Genomic DNA, 25076 nt, shown 5'->3' on the forward strand with positions numbered 1-25076 from the left:
ATGTTTGGGCCGAGTGAAACCAAATACACCGACGTACTTACAAAAGTTTCGCGGATGCGTCCGAAGTATCTTTAAAAAATCTTGCGGGTACGTCCGACGTATCTTTAAGAAATCTTGCGGGTACGTCCGACGTATCTTCAAGAAATTTTGCGGATACGTCCGACGCATCTTAAGAAATGCTGCGGGTACGTCCGACGTACCTTTAGACACAGCGTTATTCTTTTCAGAGAGAGCGACGTGACAGCCGAGGCGCCAGCTAACCAAAGCTGCTTTTCGATATCGTACGAGCAACTAGCTTTGTAAATCAGGGCCCGCTTTATTACTCGGATTGCCGAGGATCACTCTTATGAAAAAAAAAACTGTCGTACGGTCTACTTCATTTCCACTGATAGCAACGCGATGTCGAAATTGCGCCTTACTCCATTATCCTGGGCAAACGGTAGTGGGAGTTCTTCTGTGGAAATAACAGTGCGAAACGCGACGATATCCCGCGCATTTGAAGGCGGCTCTGAGACCACGCCGGTTCTAGCACGGCCGCTTCCGTTCCATCATGGAGGAAAGCGTTCCATCCACTCACTCCATGCATCAGTGGTTCCATCACGTACGTCACGTCCGGCCGCCGGTAATGGACGCCTTTTCTATTCAGTTTCGATTGTGAGCCGTTTGCGTCACTCGCGTTCATGTTTGAAATGTAGTATTTTGCATGTCGCACTCTTTTTACGTGTACTGTTAGGTGACATTATTTTTACGTTGTCGAAAATTTGAGTGCAGTTGGCCTTTAAATCCGGTTCAACGCAAGGGAAGGCGCCACCGCCTCAGCAAGCGCGCGATTGCTCCTCCCGCCGGCGCTTCTCCGGCGCCCAATCAGCGCGCGCCGTGTGGCAAGAGAGAGACTTACAACCTTTGAATACCCTCATACACTACATGCTTCGCCACTCCCCAGGTTTCACGTTAGTGGAGATGGCCCGTTTCTTCTTTTTTTAATTTTGCTGCCAGAGGATGACTACTCGTTGCTTCCTTAGCTTCCGCCTTGAAGACTCGATCTCTTCGAGTGACCACCGCACCATATATAGTTCCAAATTCCCGGCCTCGCTCTCAGCTGAAGGCAGGCTTGCTGTACCCGAATTCCGAGATGCGCGCACATGGCACATGGATGGTCGAAACACTCGCATTTTCTCGGTGATGCCCCACTGCATGCCCAAGCAGGCACTTTCGGCAGGCATCTCAGTGGGGCTAAGAGCACACTCTGAGAAAGTGTGAGATAATTTTATTTTTTTTACACGCTTACTAAAGGTTCCATTTCTACTCCCATCTAAATATCAGGCTTACTGTTTACACGATCCACGCTTTTGTTTTCAGGCCCAGTAGACGTGACCGTTGCGCATTATGTAGGACACCTAGTTTGACGTGCGTTTTCCACACGCTTCAAACGACCCTCCCATGCTCATAAAGCTGTTCGGCTTTCTGCAATAACAAGCGTAATACAGAAAAATCGAACACGAAAATGTTCTCTCGCCATGCCCAAAGGGCTGCAGCGCTCCCCATTGAACACGGAAGAAGTCTTTTTAAAGCGTTGGTTAAACAGCAAAGGCGCAGATTAAGGCAACCCACTTCTTGCGCATGATGTGTAATCTCAGCAGGATACGAACAGCAGCAGTGTAACACCAAATATCTGAGGAGCTCTTCCAATAAGACCCAATTGCCGGTAATAGTGGCTTCAATGAAAACGCAATACTTACATGATATAAACTAGCAAACAAGCTTATAAGCCGATTTTGGGACTCAATTTTTTGTTGTCTCTTTCGAAAAATATCGAGGAATACATGCTTCGCAACTTATTTACTCAAGTTTTCAGTGAGCAGTGTAGATCCCATTTCTCCAAATTGGTGATATTATCTTTCATTTGCAGAAATGTGTAGCGGTATCAAAAGATCGCTTAATATTTTCAGCGTCCACGTGATCCACCCTGCCTGCCGGGTTAATTGTCGCCTGGACAAAACCAAGAGTCTGGATATGTGCGACTGGATACGTGATGTTTTTATAGAGTTATGGCAGAGCGGAGAGCCGGTCCCGGTACGGTACCCGGTACACCTGCGCATGCGCACAACCAGTTTTTTCCGCCTCGGCGCACGCGCAGTAGCGCCGGTCGCCTACCGGGTACCGTACCGGGACCAGTTCTACGCTCTGCCATAACTCTGTATTAACTCACGCACACAGTGCACTGCCACATTCGACACAATACACGGCCCAAGAAACCCCGCTGGTGCGACCTGGTAACGGCAAGAGAACAAGAAAATAGCGTGAGTAAATTAGTCTCAGTAAATGCTATGTGGCGAATTTTTAATTTGTAATAAATAATGTGAGCACCAATGCAGTTACCTCTGAAATATTCACCTTCGAGGAATCCCCTGACGCAATATTGCCTTGCGTTCTTAGAAGGTTAAACGGAACGGGAAAGCACATAGTAAAATGGGCCAAACAGTTTTTTTTTTTCTTGATGTTATATGGAATAAACGCATCTCAAGTGCACAGATGAAATACTTCGGTGCAAAAGTGTAGGACATAATGTACCGCATTGCACCGCTACTCACCTGACACATCGGCATATGCTGCTTGCAAACCTCGCCACAACGTGCGTGCGTAACTAATGAATATTGTCCTACAAGTTCTAGTATGGCGGCAAACCATGTAGAACGGCTTGTGCTGTTCGAAACACTCCCAAAGTAGTGCTTTATATTCAAATAATGGCAAAAGCTTTTTGGTTTTTGTGCTCATTGATTTCTGATTCTCTCATCATCTATTTTGATATACCTACCGACAAGCAACTTTCATTCCTTGTGGTACGAAACAGACCCACATAAAAAAAACTCATCTGTTCAGTATACATAAACCACGCCGATAGCTGTGGCACGCTCTGTTGCTTGCAAGACATTACGCAATGCGGGCAATCAGATCAAACTATGGGGTCTCATTTCCAGTTAATGTCAGGTTGGGCTGTTGAAACGAACAATTATAACGCGACGATTGACTGCAGCATCGGAATCACTGTCATTGACTTGCATATTATACGCAAAAAACAACGTTGCTGTTCACTGTATACGTATAGCAAATCTGCATCGCTCCTATCAACTGTAATTATTAAAGGCATGAAAGCGTAGCAAGCAGCGATACAGGTAATTCTAAATGTTGTCTCTAGAGGTTGCTTTATTTTGGTTGCACCGAACAGCCTCGCAGGTTCTTCTGCCAAACTAAATATTAAAAAGGCTGGATAACTGAGTGCTGTTCTGGTCGAAATCTCCTATGCAAAAATGATAGCTGAAAAATACATCGCTGTTATAGCAGTGACAAAAAGTTTAACGCAAACAATTCGACGAGAATACCGTGGGGGCAGCACAGAGATGACACCACGAAAAGCTCGTTCGCTTGCTTCTCCCCAAGCAATAACGCTGCAGCCGCAAAACTACGCGTCGCATATAAGAACACCTTCAAAGCGTTTGCTAGAAGAACAGGGAATCCGAACCACAAATCAATATGCACAAAAAAAATTCACAGTCGATTGCTTTAATGTAATGATATTATTCTGATTAGGCGTTGCCTTGCAGTTTTTGCACACTCGAGCATCAATTTTCACAAATTGTCACATGACAATAGTTTCGCGCACCGCACAGCTTTGTTTTTCTGGCTTCTCCGCAGCGCAAGTTTGCGTACCGTGGAGCACCCTTTAGCAAGCCTCGTGATAGTGGCACGGGCACGGAACAACCGAAATTTTTATAGTAACAGCCAGCGCTGTAAGAGAATTCTTACCTAGAAAGTTATTGTCCTTCGTGAATGGCCGCATAATGACTGCAGTAGACACATCAGCCTAATAGCTAGTTACCGTGGCGGCATTCACTGGCGTTGTTTCCCTTGTGAACTCGGGGCAGTAGTATTCGATGTTCTTAATCGGCTGCGCGCTATACGCTGTGTTTCCAGGCAGTCAGTTCAGGTCATCCTAGAATACTGAAAGCTTGCTGTCAACGACAGTTGATATGTGAACATCGCCAACCATGTCGGTAAAATGGGCAAAATCATCTCCGATAGCACACTTGCAACATTCCGTGGTGTTGTCACGCAAAAAATCCCGGGCCATCTCCACTAACGTGAAACCTGGGGAGGGGCGAAACATGCAGTGTACAAGTGTATTCTCAGCGCCTTGCCATTTTTGCCAACGGAGATGAAACCGTTGGGGGGTAGAGGTATACAGCTTTGCTGTAAAAGTCTCTTGTCTTTGAAGCACGAAGCTCTCTAGCGCGAGACATAAACGAGTGTCCCGGTGTTTTTTTTTTAGTACACGTTACGAAGCGTTCCAGCGCGAGGCGTAAACGAGTGTTCCGGTGTTTTAGTACCGTGACTACATTAGACAATGGTTACGATGACGACGACATGAGACACCGACAGCCCGAGCCCCTAAGGGGCTTCGCCCTTAACAAGCTTTATAGAGTTATAATACACGCGGAATTGTACAGAATACACCCTTAGCCGCAACGACGGAGCACTACACAATATGTATATCCGCTGCTTAAGGCACGCAGCATCTGCATGGTTTAAACATGCTTGTGGACAAGGCTTCCGTGCGAAACGTCTTTACTTTCGTTTTGAATTTCTTGGTCGTGCTTCCAAGCTTGTTCATATGTATGCTCCCGATTAGATGGGCATCCGTCAAACGTTCGACTTCTTCAGCAAGAGCGTCAGCAAGAGCGTACACGATGCAAGCAATGGAGGCTCTGTGGGAGCCGTATTTTGATTTGTTACTGCTGCAACGTCCTGGTCCTTCGTACGGCTAGCGGGAAGTGTTAAGATTGAGAGGTGCGGGAGTGGGAAGAGGTCAGAATGAGGCGATGGTGAGCCTGAAAGCTATCGGCGGCGCACTTCGGCGTAGCGCGTTTCCTTTCGAACCTCGATGAGGGCGGGGGAGGAGAGAAACTACCACCGAAATCCTGGCTGATGGTTATGTATACTCACCTCCGGCCATTTCACTTGACCGTTCATGAACCTAGTGAAAATAATATCGCATAAAAGAGATATTTTGCATCGAGCAAGGGACCAATTTGAGTAAGAACGCAGCAAAAAATACTTCGCAGAACTCTCAAGCATTTTCGTGTAATTCGTCCTCAAAAGTTGCTGCACAGTGAGCTACGGTTGATTTTCTGTTTTGAAGCCTGACTTAAACAATTCGTGAACTCTAAATTTTGGTCAAAGCAAGCTATCCCCTTCAGTAATAGGTTTGTGACAACACCACGAACTTCACAGTAATTGATCAGTCCTGCACTAACTGCAATGAGCCAGAAGGCAGCTGCACCTGATCTTGCCAACTGCGCTGTTTACTCTTCCCGTTCATTAAACCATTTTTCACATGTTGCTAGCTTTCCCGCCAATATATGTACTCAACATGGTGGCATGCATGCATTGTTTTTCACCGCGAAAACAACGTTAAACACCAAAGATGCGTGCAGGGCACACAGACATATGTGCAGCGCTCGTTGCTATGCCTTACGCACGAACTCCGTTAATCAGGGGAGCTATGTTGGGGAATGGATATGCAGAAAAGCCGGCTTTACAGTTAATGCAAAGGACAGGCTTATGCTGATGGACACGTGTTGTTATGAGGACCATTTTGAAATGTTCGTAGTTAGTTAATCTCCACCACAGTTTTCGGACGAGGCCATTCAGCTTCGATGCATGTATATATCAACGGGTATGTGGTTAAAATTCCCTACTGTGCTACATAGTTGTGGTGCGAACTTCGTAAAGAAGGACGATGACAAAGCACACAAAAGCGGCAGCACACAACCCATGTCTGCGTTTCATTATTTTTTTTTCCTTTTTCGTGCTATGCTTCATTACAGCCAAGAAAATATATAAGAAAAATGTACGCAGGCCGCATACTATTATTATAATAGCGCTTGCGATTGGCCACCAGTTTAAGGCACACCCGCCGTGACCATCCCTATTGGTCTCTTTCGGGTGATGACCTTGTGCGTTGTAATCCTGAACTGTACAATGATTTAACTTACTTATCGGCCTCGTCCTCTTCAGGGCTCCTGCATTTTGGCAGATAACAGTTAAGGAGACCCCTGGTCACATATATCGCAAGGATAGAGGTTCGATATCTGTGACCCACTCATACACCCCTGTACCGCAAACCGGATAGTGTGTGAAATGTGCCTGCGACTGTATTGCTATACCGTGGTGTAAGACAGAGTTCAATGTACGCGCGCACACACGTGAACTATGGAAAATCGAGCCGAATGCACTTCACAAGATTATGACCGATTGGTGGGATACTTCGGTAAGTTAGTACGAACTATAGGCATGGATAGACATACATTGCTGCGGTACACGCTGGCTAATTTTATAACCCATCAGAGCAATGTGGCCCACATTAGCGTTCCTAAAAAAGCAATAATATATCATTATGCTGTTACTTCTGCCATTTATTATCAGTCGGTGTCCTCTGTGAAAAGCACTCACTGCTGTGCAAAAGAATTAATCTCGTTCTCTCTCTCTCTCGCACACACACACACATATATATATATATATAAGGTTAGTAGAGACAGAGACACACGAGAAAGACATACAAAATAGAAATAAGTTTACTGACGTTTCAGGAAGAGGAGTCTTTCTCGTGTGTCTCTGTCTCTACTAACCTTATTTTTCCGCGCTCTGTGTGAGTTTTTATCTTTCCAGACTATATATATATATATAGTAAGGAAATGAGGGGCTCGTCGGGGGAAATATAGAAAAATAGGTCGGCAGTCTACAACGCCAGAGGAGGCATAGGGGTGTGGTTAGGCTCTTTTTTTTACTACGGTTAATGAAGTTAACTTTTTTTTTTAAATATACGGAAGAAAGAAAGAAAGAAAAACACGCGCCCAGAGTGGGGATCGAACCCACGCCTTTCGATTAGATCTCGAATGCCTTACCAATTCGGCTATCTGGGCGACTGTGTTCTCCTTCACTTTCTGGGCTATTTATATTTACTAGAAGTGTATCTGACGCTTGAGGGTGGTAGCCAGCGCCACTCAGACTACACGGGGAGAAGGGGACCTTCTTTTAACCCCCGGGGCGTGACTTGAACGTCTACAGCCTGTCATGAGCGGGTAACTGGCGGAAAGCCCTCTTATGCTACCTAGGCATCAAGGCTGCCAGAACCGAGACCCTCGCTAGGCTTTCGCAGAATAATATAGTAAGGAAATGAGGGGCTCGTCGAGGGAAATATAGAAAGATAGGTCGGCAGTCTACAACGCCAGAGGAGGCATAGGGGTGTGGTTAGGCTCTTTTTTTACTACGGTTAATGAAGTTAACATTTTTTTTTAAATATACGGAAGAAAGAAAGAAAGAAAAACACGCGCCCAGAGTGGGGACCGAACCCACGCCTTTCGATTAGATCTCGAATGCCTTACCAATTCGGCTATCTGGGCGACTGTGTTCTCCTTCACTTTCTGGGCTATTTATATTTACTAGAAGTGTATCTGACGCTTGAGGGTGGTAGCCAGCGCCACTCAGACTACACGGGGAGAAGGGGACCTTCTTTTAACCCCCGGGGCGTGACTTGAACGTCTACAGCCTGTCATGAGCGGGTAACTGGCGGAAAGCCCTCTTATGCTACCTAGGCATCAAGGCTGCCAGAACCGAGACCCTCGCTAGGCTTTCGCAGAATAATATAGTAAGGAAATGAGGGGCTCGTCGGGGGAAATATAGAAAGATAGGTCGGCAGTCTACAACGCCAGAAAAAATGCCCGCCAGCTGGGATCCGAACTTTTTTCTCCACTTTCTTTCTTTCCAAATTCTTTATCTGTCTCCATGACGTACCACATCCTCCCCTTTGCTTTCCCAGGTTTTCTTGACTGCCAACCCTTATTTCTGTGTTATTTTCAACGAGCCCCTCATTTCCTATTCTGATTCGCTACATGCATTGCGAGGGCCTCTGTTCTGGCAGTCTTGGTGCCATAGAAAGCTTAAGAGGTTTCAACGCTGGTTGACCACTCTTGACATGCCGTAGACACTCGAGTCACGGCCCGGGGGTAAAAAGAAGGTCCCCTTCACCCCGATTAGTCCGAGTGGCGCTGGCTACCACCCCCAAGCGCAGGAAACAAAACTACCTCCCAGTCGAAAAACACAACAGAAAAATACGACAGAATGATCCTGTGAGGGAATGGGACATCCTGTAGTCTGTAGTAAACCCTATCCTGTAGTCTGTAGTAAATCCTGTCCTGTAGTCTGTAGTAAATCCTGTCCTGTATTCTGTAGTAAATCCTGTCCTGTAGTCTGTAGTTAATCCTGTCCTGTAGTCTGTCGTAAATCCTGTCCTGTAGTCTGTAGTAAATCCTGCCCTGTAGTCTGTAGTAAATCCTGTCATGTCTGTTTTCGTAGTAAATCCTGTCATGTCTCCAATTTCAACTTGTTTGGCATAAGAAATTTACTTCCCGTGATGTTTTTTCTATTAAGTACCTGAAGTATGCAGGATTTCAATAAAATTTCATTCAATTTCAATTTCAAAATTTCAATAACAATTTCCATAAAAATATGACCAACAAACATAAGCATTTGGGGTCATTCTTGCCTTTCTGGTACAAGCTTGAAATTGTTTTCAGTGAATAACTTATTTCAGAAAGCTGAACCAAAAGGCATTTAAGCAATGAAACTAGCGGTACATTCATGCATGCAATACAAAAGTTTGATGTTACGCAGACTGCACATGCCTGATCACAGTCCGAAAAAAAAAAAAGCAGTTTGCGGTGCTTATTTATTTTATTTTCCTCTTTTTACAACACTGTTCCTGGGCACTACCGCGGCTTCACTTTTTGTCATGGAGAGGCTTTTACTGCCCTCTTATGTTGCTGTTACACCAAACAAATAATTTTTATTAAACGAGCATCGACAATAACCATTCGAAAATTCGTTCCTTATATTAGTTAGGGCATTAAAACACAAGTGAACAAATATTTTTTACACTGCAAAACGTGAGAGAACTTGAGAAAATTAAAATGGAAAGTCAATCTTTAGCTGGAATGCTTGCCTTTGTGAACCTATTTCCGTTGCATTCGCACAGCAAGGGGTGGAAGGATATCCTGTGGCGAAAAGCGCACGTCTCTGTGGTGCTGCACTATCTTGAAGAGTATGCACGCACGATACCTGCCGAAGTCACGCAGGGATCGTGGCAAGTTCAGTCGATTGTCGAAGCACATCGCACGTATTCCAAATCACGCTGCCTGCGAGATTCGTCGCATTCACTCACATTAAAGTGCCAATTATCCCAAGCACCCCGGTTAGTCGTCGCTGGAGGAGTCCTCACATCGAGATGCTTGAAATCCGGACCACTGATCTTGCTTTTACCACAGCTTCCGAATCTTCAAATGTTGCTGCTGACACTCCGCGGGGACATAAGATGCACGTTTTTACAAAAAAGTTAAGCCTAACTTCAACTAGGCAAAGCGCCGATGTGAAATGTGAACGAGCCACTGGGCCACGCAGCCACCGCAAATTTTGACCGGGAGACGAAAAGCAGGAGGGAACAAAGGAAGGGTAAGGAGGGAACCGGCCGATCACGAGAAGTTGTTTCGCGACCCCTCCACACCCCTCTCGATTCTTCGTATTCTGGTCTCCCCGTCCCGCGAGTTCTGCCGCGCCGCGACATGCCTTCAGTGGTGACGATGCTTCCCCGAACTTCTTCGGAAGGGCCGGGCTAGAGGGAAGGCGCGCGTTTTCTTTCTTTCTGCATTTATTTCTTTAACACATCTCGGTAATGCAGCGAGTTCACTGGCGCCGTTTCTTTTTTTTTTTTTTTCACACAGGTAGCGGCAACTGGTTCGCTGTTTTTAAAATCTTATTTTAACTATTTCGGCTTTATTGGACACATGTTTCGCGTTAAAATAAAAAAAAATGCTCGCTAAAAAAATAAAACAACAGCACGCAGATTGAAACAATGGGGCTCTCAAAGACACCCAGAAATACATGACAGAATGTGCACTGCAATTATTACACCACGTCTTCACACAGCACATCTTGCTTGTTTTTTATGCGTCCGTTTCGCCGAGGGGCTGCCCTTGTTGCCTGATTCTTTTATCAAACATTGTCCACAGTACAATATACGCAATTTCAATTCACTCAAAGAACCCAAGGAATTTCCGAAGTTCTCTATGTATCCATTTTTTTTTTATTATGGGGCTACGCTTAGATGCTCCTACATTAGTCTGATTTGTGCTAAGTTGTGTTGTTAATTGCAAATTTGTAGCGAAGGTTTTTCCCAACACGGCCGGAATGCTAATGGCCGCAATGCAACAAACGTTCATTACAACAGACGCTTGCAATGCAATTGAACGAGATGACCGTCACTCGCACGCAGCATTGTTTCCGTGCAGCGCACGCTAAAAAAGTGGGATTTTGCGGCACCGCACGGGCCGCAAACACCAAGTTTCGGAGCATCTGCGTCGATCGCGGCGCGCGGCATTCCCGTGTCCAGCCAAGCAGCGGCACCATACCGTCCCGGAATATCCCGTTCGTGATATCCACTTCGCATTGGCTGAAGCCCTGTCCCCAAAGGCAATGTCCCCATGTTATTCGATGCTCTCCAGCAACCTCCCCGCGTCGCTGTCGTTCAGCGCGGCGTTTTCCTGTGTATTCCGTTCTTTCCGGGCTATTCCATCGCTCTCCTAATGCCGGAAAACGCGGGGTTTTCCGACAGGGTAAGCAAGAGATTTTGTAGCAATACTGAACGGTCTGTCATGTGACGCTTTCGCAATGGATCTAAACTTGTCTTTCACTCTATAAAAATCTGCAGGGACTACAAAATGATCTGTCGCATGGCAGATAATAATGGTAATTACCGAATGCTGAATGTTGTGGCTGAAGGACAGTCTGTGGGCCAACAGAAGTTTGTGTAGTGCCTACAGGGTGTTGCACAATAACTGTAGTACAACAGAAAGGTCTCATGCGACAGAAATTTTGCAGTTCTATTACAAAGGTTTTTGTAGTGGGGACTGCACAATGTCGGTCGCATTATAGATATGTCTGTTGTACTACATAAATTTCTGTCGTACGACAGACATTCTGTCATCATTCTGCAGAGATTCCTGTCTCACAACAGACCATCCTGCATTCCCAACAGAAATTCCTGTTGTGCGACAGAAATGCCTGTCGTACGACAGATTTTCTGTAGTTGTACTACAGAAATTTCTATCGCACGACAGGCCACCCTGTAGTCCGAACAGAAATTCCTGTTGTGCGACAGAAATGCCTGTCGTACGACAGATTTTCTGTAGTTGTACTACAGAACTTCCTGTCGCACGACAGACCATCCTGTAGTTCCAACAGAACTCCCTGTCATGCGACAGAAATTTCTGTCGTGCGACAGAAATTTCTGTAGTGCGACAGAAATTCCTGTTGTGTTTTTCGACTGGGCTTAGCCTAAATACCCCAGAAAGTGGAGGGAAAAAATACCCCGCCGGTCGCGTAGTGGTCATCGCACCAGACCGGTATTCTGGCAGTCTTGGTGCCAAGGGGAGCTTAAGAGGGTTCAACGCTGGTCGACCACTCTCGACATGTCGTAGACACTCGAGTCACGGCCCGGTGCTTAAAAAGAAGGCCCCCTTCACCCCGAGTAGTCCGAGTGGCACTGGCTACCACCCCCAAGTGCAGAAAACAAAAAATACCTTAATATAAATACCCGAGAAAGTGGTGGGGAAACAGCCCCGCCGGTAGCGTAGTGGTTATCGCACCAGACCGGTATTCTAGAGGTCGTGGGTTCGGATCCCACCCGGCGGGCATTTTTTCTCCACTTTTTTCTGACTCAAAAAATTCTTCATCTGTTTATATGGCCTACCACAACCTTCCCCTTTGCTTTGCGAGGTTTTCTTGACTGCCAACCCTTATTTATATATTTATATATATATATATATATATATATATATATATATATATATATATATATATATATATAGCAGTAAAGCCTCGTTATAACGAATCGGGGTATAACTGAACTAATGGGTACAACGAAGTAAATGAAATTCCCCTTGAAATTTCCATAGACGCCCATGTATTTAGGACCTCATTGTAACGAAGCTAAAATTTCGTCACAATGGTTATAACGAACCTTTTTTTCCCACAGCCAGCATTTACGGGTCATTTCAGTACCCGTCAGGTCAATGTCTTATAGCGCGCAACGGTTTACGTCGCATCACGGATGCGGTCATTCAAAACTCGCGCTAGCTAGGGGCTGCAAACTCCAGCGCGCTAAAAATGGCGCATGTGCCTGGACGCACGCGCGAGGGTGCGCGTCTTCCACGGAAAGTCCCTTCATCGGCTGAGCCGATGAAGGGACTTAACTCACTTTACTCCCAGGCGCCCGGCAGGGTGCCTGGATGTTCTTCCACTAAGGCCCTCTACCGGGCTGCGGCAGACCTGCTGCGCCGCTTCTTTGGCGCTCACGATGATGGCGAGGACGGACTCGAAATCGCGGCTGCAGCTGAAAACCCATTATTCGCCAGTAGACGCGGCACAAATCTGTCAAGGACTGTATTTCTGAGTTGTGAGCCACCAGCTCATGTGTTGTCGAATGATCATTGATGAGCCGTTTGGTGTGAATAAAGTAACGATATTCTACCCGCCGCGGTGGCTCTGGCTAAGGCGTCGCGCTGCTGAGCACGAGGTCGCGGGTGCGATTCCAGGCCGCAGCGGCCGCTTTTCTGATGGAGGCGAAAAGCAAAAACGCCCGTGTGTACGATGTTTCGGCGCACTTCAAAGATCCCCAGGTGGTCAAAACTAATCCGGAACCCTCCACTGCGGCACGCCTCATCGCCTGCGTTGCGTCTGCGCGTTAACCCTACAATCAAAGTAACGATTCTTTGCTGGGTTTTTTTTTTCGCTTGTTTTTCTTGTTTTCGCGGGATGCTGTGAGTTTCGGTGGTGAGTAAATCCTCTCTTGCATGCAAATTGTCGGTAGAAATGGACATTGGCTATAACGAAGTAATTTTTTATAACGAAGCAATTAAGACTCCTCCTTCAACTTCGCTATAACGAGGATTTACTGTAGTGAAATGAATGGGCTGGTTTCTTTAAACATTGTATGCAACTCCGCACTATATACGCTTTGCCTTTACTAGCTTGTAAAGTATTGAGCACATTTGAGTCAGTTTATGTTAAGTGAAGCCTCAGGGCCGATTGTAGTTATAACTATACCTGGCCCGTGCCATGAAGAGAAAATACAAGTCTAATTCATTAAAAACATGGTTTTTTCCCTATAACAGTGATACCAATTAAACTTCAAACAATAAACCTAAATATTCAAAAAAGCGGGCGAAACGGAGGCGACTCCCAAGCCACTTACTGGCGATGTCTCGATGACGTCACAGAATCTTGTTCGTGCCATTGGCGGCCGCCGAGCAAAGCCACCGCCAAAAAACGTCACTGGGAGATTGTATATGGGCCTCGAGCTTGTTCCGTTTGGTCGTGTCGCTTCAACGCTAACGGGCAGTTAACACGCTGATAATTACGTTTCGGTGTCTCCCTCCTGCGTCCCTGTTGCTGCTAGTACATACTGCTGACGTCATGTAGCGGAAACTTGGAGGATGGTTAAATATTTATTGCATTTTTTCGATTGGGAAACGTCTTTCGTGGCTGGAATATAGCTGAGGGAGTTACCAAAGGCTTGCACATCAAACTGAACATGGTCGCATTTTTTCTTCACGGCCCCTTTTATACGCGCGTGAAAAAAATTTCGCACCCGAAGCTTGCGGCTGAAAAGGTGACACTTGAAAACACTCAAAAAGAAAAAAAAAAAAACAATCCTGACCCCCCCCCCCCTCCTCTCTTACTACGAGACCTTCCTCAGCCACGCAGCAATGACGCGTCGTGGTATCTTCGTGCGCTTACAGTGACCGATAGGTGGGGTCCTTCTTGGTGCCACCGGCGAAACCGACGCTGGTCCGCAGCACCCCATGCGCGCAGCCAAACATGGCCTCGGGTGCCCAGAAGCAGCCCATTCCAAAGGTGGCCTTCTCGCACGACACGTTGGGCTCGTACAGACGCTTTGTCGACGGCTGTATCTGCAACACGCAAGGGAAAAGTCGTTGCCGGCCAAATTTATTCAGCAACACGGAAAAAAAGTCGTTGTCGGCCATAGTTATTCAGAAACGCCGCCCACTGAAAGATCTAAAAGGCCGTCTTTCGTTCACACGCACCAAAGACAAACGAATAATGACTCAATGCGCGGATACGCACCGTCCACAATCACGTATTCAATCGGAGCGACGAGTTTGACATTGTCTAATACTGCGACAAAGCCAACGCTGTAGAAGCACGTTCACACTGGCGATGCGGAACAAACGTGCGTAGCATTTGCGGACGAGATGCGCTGCTCGTAGAGCGACGCCACATCGGCGTCGTCAAATGCATCGCAAACGAATAGGCAACACGTCGTTGAAGGAAGCTGAACTGAAGGCTGCACTTGCTGCACAAATCCGGTGGATAGTAGTCTGAAATACCATTGAGTCATGGAGTACGTCATTCGTAGCAGGTTGTAATAGAATGAGGCAAGCACACCACCCGCCTCCAGACAGTCTCAGCAATTCATGAAACGGCAGGAGCTTATCGACAGACAGTCAGCGCCCTCGCATTCGCGAGCGATGGCCCGGCAGCGAGTTGGCGGGACGGATGATCATCCACACCCCCTAATTTGGTACATACTTTCACACTTTTTCAGCTCATTTTCTTTACTCAAGAATGCAGTCTGCAGGGCCGTATGAAAACCTCCGCGTTTCTACCGTACTCACTCCATACCTTCTCCGGCATTAATTTGCACGAATCCTAAAATCAATTTTAATAAGACTTTTTACAACAAGCACAAAGCGGCATTTCAAGCTCCTATTTAGGGAGATAAACTTTCAGTTGACAGCTAGGAAGCGGATGTCTGGGCGAGTTGGTTGGAATTAATGTTGCTGTAAGCAGTAAGTATGGTTTATTGAAGGAAACACTCACAAGGATTAGGCACATATATTGACAAACTAATGCATGGGAGTGTACTGATTGTCCGTACACATACATGCACACACACAAAAACCTTCGTGCACATTTCAAACTTCCAGTGGTGTTATCGAGATAACTTAGAAATAAGGAAGCAGTAGGCCGCGGTCACTCGATAGTAGGCCGCGGTCACTTTTCCTCAGGTTGGAAGTGGGGGGCAATAAAATTTGCGTCAAGCGAGACGTTAGAGCTGAAGGGACAAATCACTTACCTAAAGTTCCGAGAGAACGCCCTCCCCCGAAACGTCGCCCTCCCCACTTTACGGGTGGCATTTTCACTGAAAGACCCTAAAGATGGCCCACCCCTAAAAACGATGGCTTTAGTGCTGATGAGTGAACAAAGTAAGCGCGAATCGTAGATTCATGCGTTGATGCAGTCACTTATTTGTCCTTTCCGCGCTTGACCCGAAAGGTCGCACATCTCGTATTTTTTACTTGATATCTCTGCAGTTTTGGTTGGCGGTGAGGCCACTTTTTTGTAGTTTTTCGCACCTGACCCGAAAGTTCGCCCATCCCGTATTGGGTCGGCGTTCTTTCGGAACTTTACGGTACACCCAGTGCATCGGCAGGCTGTTTTGCTTTAGAGGATAAATTAACTAAAGCGGGAAAACACTACAAACACTACAACGTGCGACAAATCACCAAAAGCAGAATTGCTCTGCGTTGTACGTCCTAATGCAAGCTACTGTCGTGAAGTATCGAGTGACCGCCCCCCGTTGCATGAGTGCATCCTTGTATTTCTCAAGAAATGTCCCGTTTCTCTTTATAGCCTGGTACTTAAGGATCCTCCCCCGCGCGCCCACACACACGCGCACACACGCACACGCACGCACGCACGCACGCACGCACGCACACACGCACACACACACACACACACGCACGCACGCACGCACGCACGCACGCACGCACACACACACGCACACACGCGCGCGCACACACACACGCACGCACGCACACGCGCACGCGCACGCGCACGCGCACACTTCTGTAGTGCCAACACATATCTCCCCATTTACTTGATCAGCAAGCCATAAACAACTGACGAAGTCGATCGGTCGGATCGGTTCGCTTCTGGCTGCCGTATGCTGGCGTTTTGTAGGTTTGGCCCCTCCAATTAGCTAATTCACCTCCTGATCGGATGGCTCTGCACCAAGAGAAAGCTACGCATGGCACTTCATTGAGGTCCACCAGACCAGACAATCTGAAACATCGTGTCTGATGCGAAAAGAAAAGACAACATATGGACAGAAATATCTGCGAAGTTATGTTTAAAATGTTAGACGGCGTTACTTACAGCCCCGGAACTGTTTCCCATACTGCGAAACCATAGGATTTGCCGATGACAACAGCCACGTTGCTATCTTGACAAGTCCCCACAATTACCTGCGCGCTAAAATGCAACATGTTTTGGTACAAGCATTCCTTATTTAAACTCCTAAGACAACACTGCTAAAAAGATGCCTCTCCACGCCTGCGTTACAAGGTCTCATACAAGTACGCACTACGCAAACCCTAGTAGTTTTGTATTATTCGGTTTGTTTGTGTTAAGCGAATAAAAAATCCAAACATCACTGTCGGCGCTGAAAACGCCCTCGCTCGCGGCATACATACAAAAAGGCTCGCAGCCTACATTTCGGGTACCATTGCATGTACCTCGTAAGCACTGAGAAGAAACTTGCTAAGAAGAAGAAGAAGAAATTTGCAAAGATGCGACTTATGCACTCAGAGACGAAGACTACACACGTCATGAACATGATCCTGCAAATGGCGGAAAGGTATTATACCGAGTTGTACGCTAACAATTAATGTCTGACCAGGAGACTGATAGAGGAGAAAAACAAAAACACCCGCGTGTCCAGATTTCGGCGAACATTAAATATTCTTATGCGATCTAAACTAATCCGTAGCCATCCATACGGTGTGCCTCAAAGCTTAGGTGTCGCTTGAGAGCGCAAACACACAAAATTTTATTTTTTTAGGAGACAGTACTCACAGGAATAGCTTGGTTTGCGGGGTCCCAAAAGTAACTAAAGGCGAGGTGGAAAAGGCGCTTCAGGGGATGAAGAGAAAAAACAAATCCAGGGCTATTACCGCTAACGTGAAACCTGGGGAGGGGCGAAAAGTGTAAAAGTGTATTCAAAGATTGTAAGTCTCTCCTGCCACACGACGCTCGCTGATTGGGCGCCAGAGAAGCGCCGGAGGGAGGAGCAATCACGCGCTTGCTGAGGCGGTGGTTCCCTCTCTTGCGTTGAGCCGAATTCAAGCAATTAAATGAGAGACAGACTGGCCGTAAGTTGTCTTCATATCACACGCCGCAGCATGCGTTGTAACGCGAGGCGTTGGAAAACGAGTGCCCCGGTGTGTTCTTTTAGTACGCGTTCCTGCCACTTACTCCTGACTATGTGTTATATATGATTAATGTGGCCTTACCCTATCCCCCTATTCCTATGTACTCTTTCCTCCCTATCCCACCTCCCTTACACCAGCAGACGTTCCGGTGTCCGCCCCTAGAAGAGACAATTTACGCCTGTTGGTGGACCTTCCTTTCTTTCTATAGAACAATACATACATACATACATACATACATACATACATACATACATACATACATACATACATACATACATACATACATGCATACACACGTACATGCATGCATACACACGTACATACATACATACATACATACATACATACACACACATACACACGTACATACATACATACATACATACATACATACATACATACATACATACATACATACATACATACATACATACATACATACATACATACACACGTACATACATACATACATACATACATACAGCGAATCAGAATAGGAAATGAGGGGCTCGTTGAAAGTAAGACAGAAATAAGGGTTGGCAGTCAAGAAAACCTCGGAAAGCAAAGGGGAGGATGTGGTAGGTAATTGAAACCGATAAAGAATTTGGAAAGAAAGAAAGAAAGTGGAGAAAAAATGCCCGCCAGGTGGGATCCGAACCCAAATTCCAAATTCTTTATCTGTTTCAATTACCTACCACATCCTCCCCTTTGCTTTCCGAGGTTTTCTTGACTGCCAACCCTTATTTCTGTCTTACTTTCAACGAGCCCCTCATTTCCTATTCTGATTCGCTACATGCATAGCAAGGGCCTCTGTTCTGGCAGTCTTGGTGCCATAGGGAGCTTAAGAGGGTTCAATGCTGGTCGACCACTCTCGACATGTCGTCGACACTCGAGTCACGGCCCGGGGGTTAAAAAGAAGGTCCCCTTCACCCCGAGTAGTCAGAGTGGCGCTGGCTACCACCCTCAAGCGCAGGAAACAAAATTACCTAACATAAATACCCAAAAAGTGGAGGGGAAACATAGCCCCGCCGGTAGCGTAGTGGTTATCGCACCAGACCGGTATTCTGGAGGTCGTGGGTTCGGATCCCACCTGGCGGGCATTTTTTCTCCACTTTCTTTCTTTCCAAATTCTTTATCTGTTTCAATTACCTACCACATCCTCACCTTTGCTTTCCGAGGTCTTCTTGACTGCCAACCCTTATTTCTGTCTTACATACATACATACATACATACATACATACATACATACATACATACATACATACATACATACATACATGCATACATACATACATACATACATACATACATACATACATACATACATGAAACGTTCTAGCGCGAGGCGTTGGAAAACGAGTCTCCCGATGTTTTAGTTCCACGACCACATGAGACGACAGGAGATGCCGACAGCCCGAGCCCCTAAGGTGCTTCGCCCCTAAAAAAACTCCAGAAGACAATGCAATAAGCCTGGATCGCCTAAAGGAGGGAGGAGACATTCAACTAGAATAACTTGAAAAATTATTTTAAGAATGCCTCAGAACTTAAAGGCGCCCCTAGTTTAGAAAAATGACAACGTACTTCTGATCCACAAGGCGGGTTATGTCAAACAACTGAAGAGTTACAGACCCATCGTTTACAAAGGTAATAATTAACCACCCAAGCGACGTTTTTGAAGTAGTGAGAGAACGGGATGGATTTGGATAAACAGTTGATCACATTCATGTGGTCAATCAGGTAACAGGTAAAACTGTAGAGCATAATAAGCCCCTTCTCATTTCATTCATAGATTACAAACAGCGTTTGATCCTGTGGGCTGCAGACTGCATTACTGGAAGCAGTAAGAGACCAGGGAATATAGAAGTCTTACATACGTCGTAAGGAGGAGCAGGCAGAGTGGTACAGGGAGAAAAAAAATAAGGCAGAGGAAGAGGGGAAGAGTGTAGCTACAGGGGGAAGGGGAGACGGAAGTGTGAAATAAAAAGAGGGGAATAGAGGAGAAAGGATGGAGGGAAAGTGGATGAGGGAAAGTGGCGGTAGACAGACAAGGAGGGAAGAAGTGGGACTGGTAAGATGTAGGGGGAGGAGAATGGCGGAATGAGCAGTGTACTGGGCAGAGAGCAGGGGAATGCAATCAGGGAAGGGGAAGAGGAATGTACCGCTGGGGGGAAGTTATTCGAAAGAGGGGAGAAGGCGAGGATCGGAAGGGAGGACATGGAAAAGGAGGAGGAGGTCGTATTGTATAAGGGAAAGGACGACAGGAATTGAAAAAGGGAGAGGACAGGGGAGAGGTAGTGGGAGTCGTTACGCGGTAACGGCAGAAGAAATTCTACCGTCTTTCGGCGCCATTCTCAGCGAAGCAAGCACGTACGCGGCCAATAGTTTGTTTTGATCCAGGAAGACGCTCGAGGACGACAAAAGCATAAAATGTTGCATCAAGCAGTGAGATGCACGGAAATATTCTCCTTAAACGTAACTCAACTGATAGCAAACAAAAGTTATCCGAAGTGAGGTTCCTCGTTGGGCCTCTTCGTCACCCGAGCCTCATTAAGAGGTCCAATATGAATGGGATGGCAAGTTGGGCTAGTCAGTTCAGATTCATCATGTAGAAGCAGCGCAAGATACACAAGGACGGTGTTTTACACCATTTTTGTGCGGTAAAACTTATATAGAGCAAACGGTCCGTTTGCATGCCTATTATAACTATACTACTTGGCACAAAAGCGTTCCTTGTATATTTAAATAATCATTCACATATTGCGCAACATTGTAGAAGGTGCAATTCCCTGTCTTTAAAGATACTGCCGTAATTGACAAAAAAAGCACGTGCTGGAGATAATTGAAGCTTTTTCGTATTAGAAGAAATGAGGGTAAGTGCGTGGGTGCTCAATCTGTGTTGCTACTGGGCAAGGGATTTGCATGGTGTCTTGTTTGGTAACAATGTGTAATCAGTTGTAGGATGCGGAGTTTCACACGTTAAATACTTTGCGGGGTTACAAATTGTGGTTGATTGTTGAATTTAGCCGTGGTATACGTATTCACATGTTTGTTCCGTTTCTTGTGTAAATATACACCATTTTCCTTGCTAGAGGTGGGCGCCGCCATTTGCTTTTTCTGACCGGACCGCTAGCGCCGTCTATGAAGCGACCGCCGAAACCTCCGCACTGGGCTGTTAAAGGCCAACTGCACTCAAAATTTCGACTTCTTGAAAACCCTATTTCCGTATAGTCTGCTTAAAAAGAAAGCAACATGCAAAATACAACAGCTGAAATACGCACGTGGACGCCGCAAGCGGCCAGCAAAAATCGGCGATTTTGAAACCGAAACCGAGGAGAGCGCGGCCATTGCAGTGACGTTGCAGCCGTCCAGCGAGCGGCCGGACGGTCACCAGTTCGGGAGAATAGAGAGTTTTAGCAGTACGTATGCTCCGTTCGTTACGTTCGTTACGTTGCTACCGGGTTTACCGGGACCCGACTGCGCATGCGCCATTTGTTCCGTACGCGGCCGGCGTCTATCCCGGCGCTCTGCTTCCGTGTTACCGGTGTTACCGTATCCGGAGCCCGCAACCGGCTTGCTCGGGTGTTGAGAACTTTAGGCTTGGCGTCCTGGCGATCGCCGCTATCTGTGCAACTGCGAATGACACTCCGTAACACAACGTTTCACCTCACTATCATCCCCTTTCTCGCATGTGAAACTTTATTTGAGCTACAACTGCCGTGAGCGACCGGTGACCGAGACATCTGCGTAGCCTGTTTCGATGCTTCCGAGGCAGGTATCGCCATCTCTCGGCCACTCGCCGCACCGCGCGCGCGGCATCCATGTCCGGTCAGCATATGCTTGCATCGCGGCAGATATATCTGATCGCCGCTTTTAAAATAAGCCCCGAGAACAATCCCTAGCACAATTTTTCACCACACTAACACCTACTTTCTCGCAGGTGGAACTTCGTTTTAGTGATCAGATTGATTTGGAAGAACAGCGACAAGCGGTTGCTACCGTGGTCTGCGCCGGTTCGAGCCGCTGAGTGTGCCGAGCTGGCAGGCGCGACCGGCGTGTGCGCGGACTGTTTCCGATGCAGAAAACGCTTCACGATTGCCTGCTTTATCCATTTCTTGCGTACAAACCCGCGGAATCTACAAATTCAGCTCAGCGATCGTCGTAGTTGACCATGGAGCAAAAACAGTGGGCGGAGCGGCGCCGACGAGGCATCGCACACCCGCATCGGGCCATGTGTCTCAAATTCACGCGTACGACTAGTCGTGGTGACAGTCGTAACGATCAGTCGCATACGAATCGCGTGTACCAATTCTACATGTGTCTAGCGCTTCAATCGGGCAAGGCCAAGGCCATTCCTCCACGTGAACGGCGCGCGACCATGTCGTCACCTGCGCTCGCTCTGGTGCCGTCGCCGCCACCGCAGCCCCTGCCTCACAATGCGTCCGGCCGAGCGCGATTTATTTTAGATTTGCAATGCTTTAGGGGAAACTGCGTTGTTTATTTACGTATTTTTAGCGTGCGGATTTTTGCAACTACTCGGCTAATCAGCCGTCACACGGAACGAACGGTACGACGCTACGGAGTGCTAAAACACGTTTTCCGTCTCACTCTACGGAAAGAACCCGGTACGTACGCGCGCATGCGCAGTCGGGTCCCGGTAAACCCGGTAGCAACGGAACGAACGTAACGAACGTAACGAACGTACTGCTAAAACTCTCTAAATTTGAGTGCAGTTGGCCTTTAAGTGCTCCGTTCTTTCCGTGCGTCTGCTCGGTACCCGTGCATTACCGAGTGAACCGTAGTGGTTTGGCGTTAAGTTAGCGGTTGCAGTGCTTGTGTGTGTGTGTGTGTTCTGTTTTGGTTTCATCATCTGCGTACGGATTTTAGGTCCTAATGTGCTGCCAGAGTGGAAAATGGCGACTCCGGCTGTTGCAAGCAGTAGTAGCAGTGTGGTGGTGGTGCCGCTGGTGCTCCGCAGTTCCGCGATGCAAACGTTCCGGTATGGCACCGACTGACATTGAAATCGATATCGGGGAGTAAATACGTGTTTTCAATGCCACCGTGCTTGTTATGTTCACCGATTAGTCATGTTTACGGAAGCGCGGACGTCGAATGCGGAGCGCGCACAGCATATGTGGGTCACGGTGCTCCGTGCTCGCGATGGACTTTCGACGAGGCGATTGCTACGCTGTTGACATTGCAATGCAATATAATCTTTCTTAACTAGACTTACGAAGGTTACTGACAAAACGAAGTTACCTGGGCGGAAAAATAACACGACCGCACAACCAGTCAACTTACTATTCGAAGGCTGAGCAGAAGGGTCAAAGTTCGGGCGAGTTAATATTGGTTGATCATGATTGACCTAACTCTGCGCAGCGCATGTGGCTTTTCGCTCGGAGCCTACCTTTGTAAAACCGCTGCTTGCACCACAAATGCTTTACGCGAGCAGCAGAAACTGTTTTGTAATTGTAATACTTTAGATGCCGTGCCAACGCAAAAGGAGTAGAAGCTTTTCCTTTGACCGCGTTGTGAACAGGTTGAGTTATTTTCCAAATGCAGCGTTCACGCGTATCTCCAGCTGCGTTTCCACATTGGGCTGCCTGCTTATCCTGCTATCGACCAGCAGTGTGCGATGGAGAAAGTTATCTTTTCATATCGTTTGGCAGTGTAATGCGTTGGCCAGAAAAAAAGTAAACAAAACGCCGTGATTTTAAAGGTTAGATTAAATGAAAAGGGGATTGTTTAATGCCAATCGGCTGTAATGACAAGCAATATATGGTATTTTAAATTGACTACAAGGAACCAGAAGTTATTGTAATGTTGTATTGTATCGGCGCTCGTGAAAGATCCCCAGGTAGTCAAAATTAACCCGGAGCCCTCCACTGCGGCGCGCCTCATCACCCATGAAGCGTTGGGGCGTTAAACACCATAATGAATCAATTAATCAATCAACCAATCAATCAATGCTGTATTGTAAAAGATAAAGTTGCTTCTAACATTTCAGGGGGTTCCGTTCCCTGTCGCAGCACGTAATAAATGGATTTTGCTCCGTCTACTTGCCGTCCAAGTGCACCCAACAAACCCTGGAGTTGGTCGTTGGTACAAAGTCGTTGCGATTTATCAACGGCATCCACCGATATCTCAACTCGGTGTGCGTTGGGAAGCGATGCAGCAAAAACACGCCGCGACCGCAGTGCATTTTCTCCAGGCGGTGTCGTGCACATGCGTGCTGTCAGCGACTGTTTCTCGCTTCCTCTGGTTGTTCAATAACCCACCACCGCGCAGTGCTGGCCAAGCGACGTTTGCGCATCGAACGGCAGCGCAGCATTGGCTAAAACAGTTGAAAGTTCCGCAAAAACTAAGCACACGGTGCGAAATACTCCTGAACTACGCAGCGGAGCACACCGCGCCGGGCGATTTTAACAGCCCAGCGCGCACAGGCAACGCTGGTCGGCCGCCGAGAGAACTGGTTTGAGAGTATTTTCCCCCTTTCCCGGCCGCTTATGGAAAATGGTGTATAGGCTTCTCTCTAATAAAATTTTACCTGTGAGTTATGCGCTGTGCCGTCGTGTCTCCTTCCTTTGTCCTTGTGTATTTTGCGCTGCTTTAACATCATGAACCCAAATGGGCCGAAGGTCCTACGAATATATATATATATATATGCCTCCACTCTTAAACAGTACCTCAATTCCTCCATTGTGCCCAAACGTCTTGCAATAGAATTAAAACCAGCCACATCTGAGTTGTCGCCTGCGAATAAGGAAAAGTGGGACAGTGTGCTCAAATCCGCTTCATTGGACTTGATACGCATAATTATCGATCACTACCAGACAAATTTTGAACTTTTGGTAAGGAACGCAAAACTTCTCTTTCCCCATCTCAGTAAGCATGAGATCGAGTCATTGGCCTCGCACGAATTAAAGGTTCGAGATAAGCTGCCTCATGTCAAGGCCAAAAAATTCTCGCGTGATAATGTTATCCCTAAACCAGACGGGTCCCCTGCCCGCACATTACCAGTCACACAGCAAGATTTCGAGAGTAGTAACATAGTCAACTTGTCAGATGCGGTTTTGTCCAACGCCGATTTGAGCATACTTTCTAGGGGTTTGAGTTTTTGCCCAACAACAGGGTTTTTTTCCGAATTCCCGCTTTTTAAAGATCTGGAAAATTTTGCCCGTACCATGAGGTTGAAGGAATACTTTCATGACCGCGAAACATATAGTGACACTGCTAAATTGCTTCCAACCCCTCAACACTGGACACCACCCCCCCAGCGGGACGAGTTCTTAGATATGTATATCAAAGCTGTGCAACAAGACATCATTGAAGCTTACAAAAAGCAGTCTACCTTCCGCCATAACCTCTCCATCAGTGAAAAAAAAATCATTAGAAACCCTCTCTCACCGCACTGATATTGTAATTAAACCAGCTGACAAAGGTGGTACAATAGTAATACTTAACCAGCTTGACTACGTTAAAGAAGCACAGAGGCAGCTATCAGACTCGTCATTCTACAAACCACTCGAAAATGATCCTACAGCCGACTTTAAAGAAACCGTTACAGAACATCTGACTCAATTGGTGAAGGATGGAGTAATGGCAGAAAGAACCGCCCATTCACTTGTTCCGCTTAATCCTGCAGCTTGCAGGTTTTACTTGCTGCCAAAAATC

At 46.8% G+C, this 25076-nt stretch overlaps 1 protein-coding gene and 1 non-coding gene across 3 annotated transcripts in view; both read right to left on the reverse strand.

Annotated features, from left to right (window-relative positions):
* LOC144155494 (peptide methionine sulfoxide reductase-like) overlaps nt 1–25076 on the reverse strand; it is a 78578-nt gene that overhangs the window by 13849 nt on the left and 39653 nt on the right. For both annotated transcript variants that reach the window (XM_077686980.1, XM_077686979.1), the window contains exon 2: nt 13909–14081. In XM_077686980.1, the coding sequence (XP_077543106.1) occupies nt 13909–14081 (173 nt within the window). The remainder of the gene's footprint in view (nt 1–13908; nt 14082–25076) is intronic.
* Nucleotides 6909–6980, reverse strand: Trnar-ucu (transfer RNA arginine (anticodon UCU)). Its single transcript has one exon. It is a non-coding gene; the product is annotated as a tRNA-Arg (tRNA).

This window comes from Haemaphysalis longicornis, unplaced genomic scaffold, assembly GCF_048455015.1.
Source record: "Haemaphysalis longicornis isolate Haplotype H1 unplaced genomic scaffold, Haemaphysalis longicornis Haplotype H1 scaffold_1, whole genome shotgun sequence".
Classification (NCBI taxonomy): domain Eukaryota; kingdom Metazoa; phylum Arthropoda; class Arachnida; order Ixodida; family Ixodidae; genus Haemaphysalis; species Haemaphysalis longicornis.